This window comes from Watersipora subatra, chromosome 9 (genome assembly GCF_963576615.1).
Source record: "Watersipora subatra chromosome 9, tzWatSuba1.1, whole genome shotgun sequence".
In the NCBI taxonomy this organism is placed as follows: Eukaryota; Metazoa; Bryozoa; class Gymnolaemata; order Cheilostomatida; family Watersiporidae; genus Watersipora; species Watersipora subatra.
Window position 1 is genome coordinate 10867840 of NC_088716.1, and position 15560 is coordinate 10883399.

The following is a 15560-nucleotide window of genomic DNA, read 5'->3' on the forward strand; positions in this document are numbered from 1 at the left end:
GCCGGAAGGCTCAAAACTTGAATCATAATTTTTTTTACTTTGAAACTTTATTTAGCAAACAAACATGTTTATTTGTTTTAATTAATTAAATATATACTGTTTTATAGTATACATACTATATTATTGATAGTCGATTCTACATCATTAGTTCATAGGCCTACATACGTATGAACTTGTGGAGACACTATCATACAATAATCAAACCTGACTTAGGCGATTCCTTCAGTACATCTGCACTGATCTACTCAGCATGAGCAGAACGAAAGCCAATTGTTGCACTTCTGCACAAGAGTTTGATAACATAAATGACCAGCAAAAGGCTTTGCTTGTGTAAATCTATATACAAAACACCGCATAAGTTAGAGAAAAATTAGTTCAGCGAAACATAAGCAAGGCACGAAGCCAAGTTTTGGTTATATATAATAGCACGATGTTTCACAGAGCTCAGAAGTCTATGTTGCAGCTGTGCAAGAGGTGCCTCCAGGGTTACTATAAGTACTATTGCTCTGGCAGTCCAGTGTGCCTTGCGAGATCGGCAGGTGAACCTATACAGCAGAGATTAAATATCACAAGTATTCAACGAGACCTGAAGATGGTTGAGTGGGGCAGTTGTTAGGTTGGTCCATAGAGTTATCTCCCCCTAGAGTGATAACTGCGCCTTCAACAACACTAGCGTTTCCGGTGCTAACAAGGAGCGTAGGCCACGCCCCTTTTTTGTGCTAGTCAATCGTAGTGATTGACAGAACAATAACATCAGCCATGAGAATGATCATGAATTTCCATGTAATTATTGCTCATATTAAAGAAATGATGATTATAGTTTATTACTCTAATATATGCTTATTATTTAAAGCAATTCAATACCTACATGCCTTGCAAAGGCACTGAATAGATAGTGTTAAGTAAGTGAGTTAATGCAATCAGTTACTCCAAGGATATACAGCCCTCACACATGAGGGGCTGTATATCATTGGTTACTCATAGATAAGATAGATAGTCATACCGGGGTTGTATTACATTGGTGTGATGGGAAGCTAATCGACTGCCATCAACTGAAAGTATTGACATTGTATGGTGATAGAGTGATTCATTGACACCACAGTTCACAAACAGCCCTTGCATGTAATATTAGATTTCAATACATATCAATCAAATACATACACTAGCTTGAAGCAAAGATGTCTACTAGTTAGTGGACGTCTTTGCTTGATGTAAGCAAGCAAAAAGTTTGAAAGTTAGAGTGGCAAATGTTGTTATATGTTAGATAAAAATAAATTATACTAAATTATAATAATTTGAAAATAAAATAGACTTTTTTATTACTTTATTTATTAAATAATTTTTTATTGTAATCATAGCTAAACAGATTATATTTAGACATTACTTGCTAATTATTTCACATTTACATTTAAACACATTTGCAGTTTCATTTTTCTTCCTAATTCATTTTAACAAAAAACTTCTTTCATGATATGAAATTTAAAAGTTGTAGCTGTTTGAAAAAGCTTGAAAACATTCACAGTTGTTTTTATTTTCTCTCTTCTCTTCATTTATTTCAATTTCACAAAACACTTCTCACAATATGTAGTTTGAAAGTTAAAGTGGCAAATGTTGTTATATGTTAAATAAAAATAAATTATACTTAATTATACTAAATTATAATTATATAAAAATAAAATAGACTTTTGCATTACCTTATTTATTAAATAATTTTTCATTGTAATCATAGCTAAACAGATTATATTTAGCCATTACTTGTTAATTATTTTACATTTAAACACATTTACAGTTTTATTTTTTTTCCTAATTTATTTCAACAAAACACTTATTTCATGATATGAAATTTAAAAGTTGTAGTTGTTTGAAAAAGCTTGAAAACCTTTACAGTCGTTTTCTTTTTCCTCTTAATTCATTTGAACTGCTTAAAAATATTTTTTTATGATATGAAGTTTAAAAGTTAGAATGGTAAATGTTATATAAAAATAAATTTTCTGTCCAAAGACTTTTTTATTACTCGGGCAGTACAGCTCATAGTTGATGGCAGTCGATTAGCTTGCCATCACACTAATGTAATACAACCCCAGTATGACTATCTATCTCATCTATGAGTAACTGATTGCATCAACTCACTTACTTAACACTATCAATTCAGTGCCTTTGAAAGTCATGTAGGTATCAGGGATTATGTGTATGTCACAATTTCCATTTCCATAATTCATTTCCATATTATTTCCATTTCCATAACATTTCCCTACTTCATTTCCATATTACTTCCATTTCCATAAAACTTCCATAATTTATTTCCCTATTAATTCCATTTCCATATTATTTTCATTTTCATAACATTTCCATAATTCATTTCCATATTATTTCCATTTCCATAATTCATTTCCATATTATTTTTATTTCTATAAAATTTCCATAATTCATTTCCATATTAATTTCATTTCCATAACATTTCTATAATTCATTTCCATATTATTTCCATTTCCATAACATTTCCCTACTTCATTTCCATATTATTTCCATTTCCATAACATTTCCCTACTCCATTTCCATAGTATTTCCATAAAATTTCCCTACTTCATTTCAATGTTAATTCCATTTCCATAACATTTCCATAATTCATTTCCATATTACTTCCATTTCCATAAAATTTCCATAATTCATTTAAATATTAATTCCATTTCCAGATTATTTCCATATTTTTAAAATAAAATTTCCATTTCCATATCCATTTCCCTAAAATTATGAAAATATTTATGTTTATGGAAATGGATATGGAAAAGTAAACATTTCCATAATATGTTTAGCCATCCCTGGTAGGTATTGAATTCTTTTAAATAATAAGGATATATTAGAGTAATAAACTAAAATCATCATTTCTTTAATATGAGCATTAATTACTATCTTAACTGGAAATTCATGATCCTTGTTTAACCTTTCTCATGGCTGATGTTATTGATCTAGTCAATCACTACGACTGACTAGCACAAAAAAGGGGCGTGGCCTAAACGCTCCTTGTTGGCACCAGAAACCCTCGTGTAGTTATCACTCTAGGGGGAGATAACTCTATGGGTTGGTCTACTATGCTGAGAGTACGAAACTCGGAAGATGTAATTTTTTTTCCTACTGCGGCTCTTAGTATTGTAAAGATTATCTTGTTGATCCTTTCAATCTGTAGGGTGTTCAACTAAAGGCTGGTACACACTATAACACTGTACCTTGCCGTTGTTCTTGCGGCAATGGTCATCGATTGTGTAAACCGTAAACAGATAGTATTGATGAAGAAACGCGGACATGTCGGGATAGTTTGCAACTGTCAAACTTTCTCGACACTTCGCCGAGCATCGACGACCGCCTTTCAAATGTGAACTATTTCGGCGATGGTAATTCGCGGTCTTGAATAGCGTGATTTATTCATATCCATTTATGATAGTTGCTGTGGGACTAGTTTTTGATTCCCGCATGCGAAAACAAAGAGGTTTCTTCGCGCAAATTTAAAAAGATAAATTTTACGGAGTATTTCCTGATGCAAACGCGGATGGGTTTGTGATAATTTGAACATGGTTATAATCGACGGTCACCGAAGTATTGTGGCATCAACGCCGAGATACGGCGATATAGTGTGAACCAGCCTTAAGCAACTGGCTGGCTTCGTTCACTGGCTGATAAAAACTAGGTACATTTATATTCGTGATAAGTCATCATAACTGGACAAAAAATGTATAAATAAAACCAGAGTGAAAAAAACAGGAGTAGGAAGAACAAACATTTATGGTTGATTAATGCAGACAGTTTACTGAATAGGATATCTATTTTATGATACTGTCATTCTACTGTCACTGATTTTGAGAAAGATTAGAACTGAACCAAAAATTTTAGAATGATATCTAGCGACTGATTTAGTTTATCTCAAATCACTTGAGCCTGCCAAACAGTAGTTAACAAATCAAATTGCCTGCCTGATGTACACAATTCGTATCTAAATAATTATCAGGCAGTGTTCAAAGATTAGAATCACCATAGGATTGAGCCTAGCTTTGATAAAAGTGTGCATGGTCTTTGTTATAGTCCGAGGAGGGCTATTTATATAGCTCATACTAGAGAACTTGCTCTTAATTGATCAAATATATTTATTACAGGCTATAAGCTGATTGGTCAACTCTATACTACTTTTGTAAAACAGATACTTAAAGTGTTACCAAATATTTCTATTACAAGTTCTGTTCTATTAACATAAGATAGAGAGAGTTGAGAGCCGCTGACGGAGCAAGTGGGTACTATTCGGGCAATGACTTCACAGCTGTCCACTTCCCTTGATGCATGACCATTTCCAAGTAGGAGCATCTGCTGTAGAATTAAGAATTAAATTGAAAAGTACTTGTTCTGACATGTCAAGTACTGGGACTTGTGACTACTTGTGCAAAGTAGTGTAACAAGACAGACATATATGAGATACACAAAAAATGAATTTCTATGTTAACTGTAAGCTTCAGCTGTAACTTTCAGAGTTTAAAATTTATAAAACTAGTTTGACTAATGTGCATCTGAATACTAAGTAGTGATAACTCTACAAGCCCTAGCAATGGAAAGACAATTCCTCATTGTATGTCACGGAGATAACATTGACTCAGGCACTGACATTGAGAAACCCAAGAAGGCCAGGCTGATATTCTTGGTCAGTCATAAAAACTAACCAGTTACACCGCTACAACAGATACTTGAAAGACAGTCCTTTTTCAGGTACATCTACCTAGAGCTCTCACCACCCCTATTTTCTTTATATTCTCCTATCAACCTTACTACCTATTTCAAGGCCACCAACTCAAAGAGAAGTTAGCGTTCAACGCCTACATCCACTGGTATATACATATAGATCTAAGCGTTTGTCGCTCGTTATAGCGATAAAGTTATAAGAATGAAAAATCCGTTTCGCGCTAGATTTGAACTCGGCACATCCAAGTCCGCAAGATTGCTGATTTTGATCCAGCTGAGCTGATTTAGGGTGCAGACAGTTTCCCTAAGCGTACATGTAAGGCATTCGCATTTTAATTGCATACCCCTTACAATTTTAGGAAAATTATTGTAGCTTTTGCTATGATAACCAAGTCGGTTAAGGTTAAGGTCAAGGGCAAGCGCGGGCAATTCATCATCAAACACCCCTGAGATCTTTATAAAGTTTATGTTTTACTAGTCAGAAGCCGTCAATAATGTAAGTGCATCGTCCATCACATATCACTAAAAGTCATTCAAGGCTGGTTCACACTATATTAAACTAAGTCGGCGTTAACCACACAATATATTCAGTGATCGTCTGTGATAACATTGTTCACACTATCACATATGCATCGCCTTTACATCAGCAAATAGTCCGCTGTATAACATTCTCATCAAATACTAGTTTCCCATCAATTACTGCGAAGGAAAACAGACAGCCAACCACTCCTGCCGAAGTGGAGTACATTGCACAGACTGTCGTGGGTGCACAGCGGAATATCAATAAAGTTTACAGCTGCAAGGTTTTTCGACATGTTCGCGTTGCCTCGGCGATGTTACCGGGTTACGGCGCATATAGTCAACAGAGAGTTGCTGTAAGGACAACTTCGACATACGGCGATACACTTTGAGCCTTTAGAGGATAACTCCAAGTTCATAGACATGCGTAGGAATAATAGAATGCTCATTATGTACTAGACTATGTTAAAGACTTTTTATATTCCGTCATGTATAGGAAATTATAAGCACCCTCAAACAATCTCAGATTGCTGTTCTGACAATCCTAGAAGTTGTAAGCTAACTTGATAGCTATAAAGACTGCCATGGTATGGGCAGAATCTGCCAGGAAGGGACTCAATAAGGAGCTATACATGTGGACAGAATGTTTAGTTAATAATTAAAGATGTTCATAGGTATGCAAAAAGGTTTTTGGGAGAAACATCTTCCTAAAGAGGGAGGAGAGAGAGAGGGGAGGATTCTAGAACATAAAAAAATTCTCTTGGATACGAGCAGCAGCTTTTGATGGCACGGTTGAAATTCAGACGATGAAAAACAATTCCACATTTGGTCCTTGGCTAAGTAACAGATGTAAATGCTTATGGTTTGAACCAAGATAGGGACATACCATATTGGCTTGATTGGCAACAGCAGTAACTGCAATTGTTCTCTTCTTTGTGTCACTCAAGGAGAGATAAAGTACCGTCTGCGGAGCCTGGTCCGGACTGCAACATTCAGAGGTGCATTTATAACAGGATGATTTGTCAGAGTTGTGTTCACATTGACAGAGTTGGATTTGGAATTGCTTCAAGTCCGTTTATAATTTGAAATACGTTAGCGCGACGACTTCACACCAAATCTGTTTAGACTCAGACTACACTAAATGGGTCAAAGTTTTTAGCCAATGAAATGCCACATCGATATCCCTTCTGCATGTATATGCCTGTAGTAACGTTGTGAAATATGATTGGTCAATATCGAGTCGCACTCCATCAATGACAGTTATCAAAAATAGACAAACATAGTATGCAGCATTTCATCTATATTTTTTCAGCAATTGGCAAAAGTCATATTTACAACCGATTTTCGTTTTATACCAGACCTTGTCGGTGTGGAAGCAACTCCAATAAATTGTCCTGGTGTAAACATGAATTTAGAGGCATTGATGAGTCAAGATGTTCCAATGAATCAAGACCAATATATACGCAATAGCGCTGCATCCCTTCATAATTTATGTTTGTAAAATAATTACAGAAAAGCATTGCTTGGGAACTAACTAACAAAATAACGCTAGTAGTTTGCGAGTGAGGTCGTACGTCACAACATTGAAACTAAAATCAAGCTGAAGTACACAGTCAGACAACGCCAACTAGCAAACAATGTTATTACATCAGTATGTAAGTAGCGATAGTGAACGATTAACTATAATTCAATAAGCAGATTTTTTTATTTGAAATTATATCGCTTTCAATACTTGTTTTGGAGTCATCCTTTCTTTGCGAGCTCCAAGTAAATGTCTCACCCATATGACTGTTAGGCTTCTTTACTTTTCACTTAGATTTAAGATGACATTTTCATACTCTGTGATTAGTTAACAATTAAAGAGAATAGAAATAATGATAAGGACTTGATAAGGTCTAAATGCAAGGTTACCAAACATCTTGTCATCAGTGACTTAAAATACTAGAGCACACTTGAAGATAAACTTGAATATCACTTGAAGATGAACCTGCACAAAACTTCAGTAGATTTTCTTAAAAAGTGTCGGTGTTTTCCTATCATTTGCAATTGGTTTTGATGTTTGAGATGGTCTGAACATTGCTTGATTACTGTCAAACTTGATTGATTGACCAACTTGATTGCTGTCAAAGGAAACACTCGGAAGGAAAATATATGTTAAATGACATCACTAGTTGCTATAGTTGCTATAGTTGATATCTATTGTGTTCAAGTTGCAGAGTTGTCCGTCCCTATTCTGTCGATCTCTTTGCAACTATAGACATCATACTTGCACTTTGGCTTATTCTGACCATTTTACCTGCGAACAAAATTTGTAGACTTTAATCTTGAAACATCCTGGCAGTCAGACCACCTCAAGCATCCAAAAACAATCGCAAATGATAAAAAACACCGACACTGATAAAACCTACCAAAATTTGTAGCAAGCTCATTTTCAACTAGTCTCCATCCCTGCTATGTAAACTATAAACATTTCTCCATCAGCAGCAAATTTCAATGAGGTTGTCACAGAGTTCTTTTAAATTACAGAGCTTAAATATCACCAAAATAACTAATAAAACTTACGAAAAGGCCGGTCGTACTTCCTTTTTGAGAAAAGATGGTAGAACATCACAGAGAGTTCTGCATAGAATAGGCGCGTGTCTATGTAGCCCAGATGTCTGCATACTGTGTATGCTTGCTATGGATAAGCGAGGTATCCCCTTCACCATCAGGTTCGTATTGACGTGATGCACTTTCGTATCTGAAGCAGCAGACACTTGTCAGAACCTGTCAGAATTGCCATCAGACAGGAAGTTTGTGTGAGATTTCCATGTAGTATTTGGGTCATTTGATAATTGAATGGAACAAGTCTGCTGAATTGAACATATAAGGGAATAAATTATGTACCATAAAGTGTTATAATGTGAAGTTTCCTCAAGGTGTTTTTATTGTATGAATGTTTACAAGGATAATTTAAGTCACCTGCCTAGCTAGGCTACTTGATCAGTACTGATGAGTCATAAAGATAACACCAGCCGGACCACCCATAACAATGCTCCAAGGTCACACATACAGTCAAACATGGATAACTCATCCACGGATAGCTCGAACACATGGTTAATTCGAACGGTTTCTTTGGTCCGTTCCCACGTAATGATAAATTGCTATAGATAACTCGAACTCAACACTGTTAATTCGAACTGTTTTTTTTGCCCAACGGCTACCGAAACGGTTGTTATCGCTTTAGAAAATCACTTTATTCAAAGCCATAGAGGTAAACCTCATCTTTTCGTAATTCATAAGCGTTGTTATTACCACCATCGGCAAAATAATTTTGTCAACGACTTTTCTAAAGGTTTGGTCAAATTTGATTTATACTGCTATACGATTAATAGCACGGGCTTGCCGGGTCACGCGCGCAAGGAATTTCGCCACGCACATACAAAACAAAAACAGCATGTTGTTTTGTATGTGCGTGGCGAAAATCCTTGAGTGCGTGACCCGGCTAGCACGTGACGAATAGTTTTCCGACGTTGATTCCGTGTTGAATCAACGTCGGAATGTTGAATGTTTAAAACGTCTTAAAAATTGTTTTTATTAAACGTATACGTTGTCTTAGCTAAAAAAACTATTCATCGTTTGACCTAAACACAGAATACGTGTGTACATTCAATAAGTATCCATTCAAAAAGCGTGAGTGATATACAATGTACCGTTAAACCTCGTAAAACTTTTAATTGAACTGCCTCGGAGTGTTGCTCTTAACGAATCCCAGGTAAAGTAAGGGATTTTTCTTTGGTAACTTTTTCTTGAAGTTGCATAAACTTCAAGAAAAATCGGCAAAATTGATCGTGGGTAAAACGCTCAAAAGAAAAAGATGTCTTTTCTTTTGAGCATTTCAACAACGATCAAGTTTTGCCAATGTCAATCTAAAAAAAACGTCCTGGCAATAACATCACCTCAAACAACAAACCAATCTCAAGTGATAGAAAAATCTCTATACTTTTTGATAAAAACGTTTTAAACTTTACATTAGAAGCATTTAATTTGAAACAAGCCATTTGTGCTTTTGATTTATATTATAGTTTGCATATGTACATGTATCTACTAATAAATAAGTAAATACATGGACTTGTGACAGTGCTCTGATAACTTGAACGCTCTGATAATTCGAACACTTTTGCTCGGTCCCGTGAAGTTCGAGTTATCCATGTTTGACTGTACTTAGCGCACATTTAACAGAAAGCAAAACAGAAATAATTCCCAAAGCGTCAACAAATAAATAACACATCAGTTCCAGTAAATAGATGCATGCCGGGTCAACTTTGGACGAGTTTATGTCGATACTCCTGTACGATAGAGTTTAACTCGAAGAGTTTGGTGACTACCTCTTACCGAATTCAAATGAATTCAAACTTACACTTCAAGTTTGAGGCGATAAGATTATGTAAGATGATTCTAATCAAACTGTCAGCCTTATTTACATCTACATGATAGCCTCAGCTCAGCGAGAACTGTCATTTCAGAGCCTAGCTGAGACTTTCCATGGAAACGTGGTCTGTTTCAGCAACTAACAAATGATCATCAGAGGTTAGAGAGTATGTTTGCGGAGAGCGCTGTTTGACAAGCATTTTGGAATAAGAGTGCTCTCACATTCTCTACACGTGTGGGGTATGCGATCGTGGGGTATGCGGTAGCGGGAGAGTGCGCATTCCAATGTTAATGGAGTTATGATAGTTACAGTGTTATCTGGAGGGCACATGATAACTCAGTCGGGTAGGAAGGAGATAATGGCAATGCTGCAGTAGTTGGAGAACTTTATAAATGGTTCAATTAATTTAGATTACAATGTGTGAATTTAATTGTTCAAAGATATATAAAATTTCACATCAACAAAAAACAACATGATCCGTGGTTATCCTTTATGACTGAATGCCCTAATAATTGGTGAAATTAGTTTGGCTGATGTGAAAAGAACTACAGCCCTTACCACATAAACCACTCGTTTTGAAAGTATTACATTATGGAGATTTTATGTTATACGAAGAACAAAATACGTGCAAATACCTCACAAGCTCAAAGATCTTCTCACACTCACTCCTTTGGCCTTCCAAAAAATAACTAAACATAATTTTTTAATTTAACGACCATTAAATAAATGTGGTATTATTGATTTGTATTGACAACTTTTTTATTTTTTTTGCCACTTGTCATGCTTTTGGGTTCATGAATATGATAATTTTACATTAAGGAGAGCGCACGACTTCAATGTCAATCTAAATCAACTATTTTCCCGCATTTTTCTCCGCAGCGAGATCTATGCAGCGAAAATAAAAATAGTTGTATGTCTAACATAAAGTAAAAAAATTAATACTGCAGATACTCCGGATATCCCTATACGTTTGTCTTCTCTACCAAGAGGAGACAACTACTACCAAGTGCCGCAAGAGAGAAAATGATACTTTTCAGGATAACCATGAGACTCCTGTTATTTTAATCAAATGAGAGAATTAGTACCTACTCTATGATACGCATTATGTGCAATTTCTTACGTAATACAATGCCAAAACTTTAAATATATTCGTTACGTTCAGAGGAATTTCCGTAAAATGAGGTTTACATTATAAGAATGTCTACTGTACCCACATAGCTGAGCAATGAAGAGGTAGGTCACCTTCAGTAGGGGACGGTCCAGTACAGTCAGGATCCTTGGAGACAAGACGGAGAGTCTCACCATCTTCAATCAGAAGATGGCGCAAGCTAATAGCAGAGTTCTTGTTATTATATTCATAAAGTATATCTTGAGAAATATGGTGTGCATCATCATAGCAGTCAGAAGGGCAGTGTAATGCTTCCATCGCCTCTAAGAAAAGAGGTAAGATTTTTAACCCTCCCTGAATGCTTAAACTGTTTTGTTGTTTAAAGTGTTCGTTATTTAATTGTACTGTGAGGGCATCCAAATATATACCGTACTGCTCCTGTCACTGTATTCCTAGTGTCTCTATTTTTGGCTGTTTGGTCGCCACTGCAAATATTCTTCCTCCTGGTATAGGATTTATTGTGACTATTTGCTCATGAGATTTGGCAAAGAAGCAATTGTAGCCCTCCTAACACCACCACGGGTGGTCCTTCTGTGATTCAGAGCGCTGACCCACTGATCATAAGCCACAAACACTGAACAACGGCTGCTTAAATCATAAATGAAAACAAAATTGCACTTTTTTTCTGTTTGATTTCCTTTTGATTTATTACTGTAGCAAGAATGGCAAGATTATTTTTCCATTCCCGTTGCTTCTGCAAATTTTGCAGAAGTTATCATATTTGAATAGGTCATAGCTATCCAATTTTATTACAAGATACCAAATTAGAAAAATTTTAAACAGAAATATATGTTAAAAAGCTCACAGAAATACCGTATTCCTAGTGCTACCAGCAGTGCTAAATCCCAATACTAGGAGTAAACGTTGCTTGTCGCTTAGATACAGATGACTGCAAAAATAGAAAGATAGGAAGACAAGAAATAATTTTCCCAGACACAAATCATTAATTAGTATGTGACAAATATTGTGAAATCAGTAATATTATGTTATTAATTATATTATTATATAAATAATATTGTGACATTTTCGTAAGTGAGCTTGCACTAAGCCTGACGATGCACGAAATCGCTATTATTCATATCTGGTATTTACCACTGAAATCGACTCAAAACCAGGTATGTTACGCCTTGTGTGTGACTTGGAACTAAAATTTGAGCATGCGCTTTGAATGTAGATAAAGGAAAACGTTATTTTTGATATGGTTACGAAAATCTTCCTGAAACGATCCGTCTCTTAGTCTGTTGTCAAAAGATTGATTGACTAGTGGCTGATCAAAAAAACTTTCAGGTTCTCAAAGTTCAGAAAAATACTCAGTAAAAAGTATTTTTCATCTGCAACTAATAAAGAGAGGTATGGATTAGCTATGGGATAGATTATAAATCTATTATTGTGACCTACTGCACGGGATACCAAATATTTTTCTATAGGCTCAACATATCTCCAAGCATTTTGCGTCTGAATCACCAAGGATGGTCGTCTGAGACGTTATTAGGTTATTAATAACTAGCATTATCAATCAGATAGCCTGCAGATGGGTTCTCAAGAACCATCTGGTTTCTAACAACCAGATGGTTATTGAGAAACAAGATATTTTACTGACCTGGTGAAAGGGCCTTGCGGAAGGAGCGTGCAAACACAATGACCGGAGTGATATTTACGAATATAGATCGTTGGGTGAGGGCTATTTTTATCTATTGCAAGACATGAGCAGTGCGACTGTTTCTGAGCCAATATACATGTAGACAAAATTGAAAAGCCAAATGGAAATTGTGAAGGCATAGTCACTAAGGGTGTCGCTAAACACACATAAACACTGGGCCGTTCATTGACCAAGTAAATCAGCGATGATCTGCACTCATAGCAAGTCGAAGGGTCTACAACATGATTTTTTTATCAGGTGAAAATTGACAATTGGTGAAAAATCCGAACCTCAATAGTACGAAAGTAATCAATATCGGATAACACATTATGTAACTGAATGAAAACGATGACAGTGCAGATTTTGATGATCGCTATTTTAGCAGTCGCAAGAGATTAGTCAGACCAACACACAAAACTAAACATTACATAGAATTATCTTTAGACGAAATAATTTAATAAATAAATAATGAAAACATTGTTTATTACATGTTTGATGTGTTGTAAATCGTTTAAAAATGAATGTTTCTGTATTACTGCCCAAGACCTTCAAATGAACTCAAGCAACTTTAGATGACTTTTAGGGATTGAATATTCAATACCCTTAATACACCCACACCTATCCTGACTTATGTATCGCAAGTACCTGGTGCAACGATGCACAACTTGTCAGAGGCTTTCTGAATACATGCAATAACCTTGGAGCTTTGGGCATCATCTAGTGGTGCTGCCAGATGCTTGTGTCGATCATGGAGGTAAAAATCAACAATAGTTTGTGATGACTTACAGTGGACTCCTTTGAAAAGGTAACAGCCTCCGAGCTACAAAAGTAAATTTTTTATTTTAACAAAGTCATGCCGAAACTAAGTAGAACCATCTCAACAGGGTTTGAGGTTATAGCCATAGAGTTATCTCACCCTAGAGTGATAACTCTATGGTTATAGCTGTTTGCATGCCCTAAGCATAGCTTCATATTTCTATCAAGTGTGACAAATTGTAGGAATGTGCGACAATTGCATCAAATTGTGGGCAAGTGAGGTGGTTGTATAAGCTGAGGGTGCTTGCAGAAGTCTTACTCGTAACATAGAGGTATACGTGTGATAACTCGTAACATAGAGGTATACGTGTGATAACTCGTAACATAGATGAATACGTGTGATAACTCGTAACATAGAGGTATACGTCTGATAACTCGTAACATAGAGGTATACGTCTGATAACTCGTAACATAGAGGTATACGTCTGATAACGCACTAAAGACCAACTTGGACAAATTTTTGTAGGTATTATCAGAAGGTATCTGTAAGTATAATAAGTATCTGCACAATTATACCACAATACGGCAAGTTGGTTGTGTGCCTGGCTGCAAAGCTGAATGTCAGAGTTCGAATCCTCTGTGATGCCCTCCTTTTTCAAAGGATTCGGCTCTTATTATAGTAAATATTACTTATCATTCTATATAACGATGAACTTACACAATATTTCGGTATTTTTTTATCATATGCGATTGTTTTTAATGTTTGAAGTGACCTGACTGCCAGGATGTTTCAAGATTAAAATTGACAAAACTTGATCACGATTAAAACGCTCAGAAGAAAAAAACGTGCCAAAATGATGTCACTAATCGCTGTCATTGCTAAAGTTGATATCAGCTTTTGTGTTCAAGTTAAAGTTCGCATTGAAGTTGAAGCATTGCGCATCTTCATTATGTTGATCTCTTCGCAACTACAGATGTCATAATCGTACTTTCGCTGAATCTTGAAACTTGAAACATGCTAGCAATCAGATCACCTCAAACATCATGTACAATCGCAAATGGTAGAAAAATATGATAATTTCAGATAACATTTACTAAAATTGTGTTCAAGGTATCGACTTTAATCCCTCAATACTCTGGTGATCGTCTGCTAATACTGTTCACACTATCACAAACCCATCTTTGTTTACATCAGCGAATAGTCCATGACATAGTGTTATCATTACACGATGCGGTCGCTGAAACGATGAAATACTGTTTGCACAGCAAATATTGTGAAGGGAAATATAGCTGGAGCAATCCACAACAACCAATCACAACCGCCGAAGCAATGCACGCTGCACAGAGTCGTAGATTTACGACGAAACATTGGGAAAGTTTGACAGTTGCAGTGTTTTCCAACATGTCTGCAATGCCTCAGTGATGTCATCAGTTTATGGCGCACATAGTCAATGATTAATCTCTGAGAGGACAACTCCGACATCACGACAGACTACAAATATCCAGCACTGAACTGAGTATGAGATAAGCATTCGTTTATGACTATACATATCTATAAACATAGAGCGATATGAGGCAATCGCTCTATAGACGGCCCATAAACAAACCCAACAAATACATTTTATTATGCATCGAACATATTAGTTAAAGTCCGCCGTCTGGTTATCATACATAGTTTAGAAACATAAAACTATATATTAAGATCTAAGGCCACATATTTAATTGATACACCACCACACATACACTTATCCTCTACCAACAGGCCTGACTCAGTTATTATTTACTTCAACGAAGACAAAAGCTAGAGTAACTCTACAATTGTGAGGGGGTTTGGAATCCAAAGGCCACATGTGTAGACAATCCCAAAACTTGTTAAGTTTGCAAATGCTTCTCTTTTGGTTGAATATTATTGTAGATTTTGCACAGGCAACATATCCTTTGAAATGGAGCCTAGTTCTTGCAAGAGTAATGCAGCTAATGATGATGAAATCATGCGTGCATACATTACGGGAAGGTCACTTCTATTATTCACCTCTAGGCCACAAAAGCAACCATCACTACTAACAGGTGAGCATCAGTCCTATTGGTCAGTAGGGAGATGCAATGTGAATTACACACAAAACTGAAGAGCGTGTCATATAGTGTGACTAGATGCTCTTCAAATAACTTGTATGGAATAGCACGACATTAACAGCCACAAAGAACATTAATACTTTTGTAGAAAGCACAAATCGAGGTTTAAAAAATGAAGCTAAAAAACTAAGGATCACAGGATGTATGACAGCACAACCATCTTCAGCTAACAACCCATCGTTTTTTTTACGTCATCAAGCGGTTTGCACATGCAC

The 15560-nt window shown here is 35.9% G+C and overlaps 2 protein-coding genes across 2 annotated transcripts in view; one reads left to right on the forward strand and one right to left on the reverse strand.

Moving 5' to 3' along the window:
* LOC137403550 (THAP domain-containing protein 5-like) overlaps window positions 1–15560 on the forward strand; it is a 290272-nt gene that overhangs the window by 214393 nt on the left and 60319 nt on the right. The window lies entirely within an intron of this gene.
* LOC137404776 (uncharacterized) overlaps window positions 3666–15560 on the reverse strand; it is a 39449-nt gene continuing 27554 nt past the window's right edge. Inside the window, exons 8-12 of the mRNA XM_068091007.1 lie at window positions 13102–13276; window positions 10892–11080; window positions 7801–7978; window positions 6125–6221; window positions 3666–4353 (exon numbers count right to left, since the gene is read on the reverse strand). Coding sequence (XP_067947108.1) covers window positions 4168–4353; window positions 6125–6221; window positions 7801–7978; window positions 10892–11080; window positions 13102–13276 — 825 coding nt within the window. The 3' untranslated portion in view covers window positions 3666–4167. The remainder of the gene's footprint in view (window positions 4354–6124; window positions 6222–7800; window positions 7979–10891; window positions 11081–13101; window positions 13277–15560) is intronic.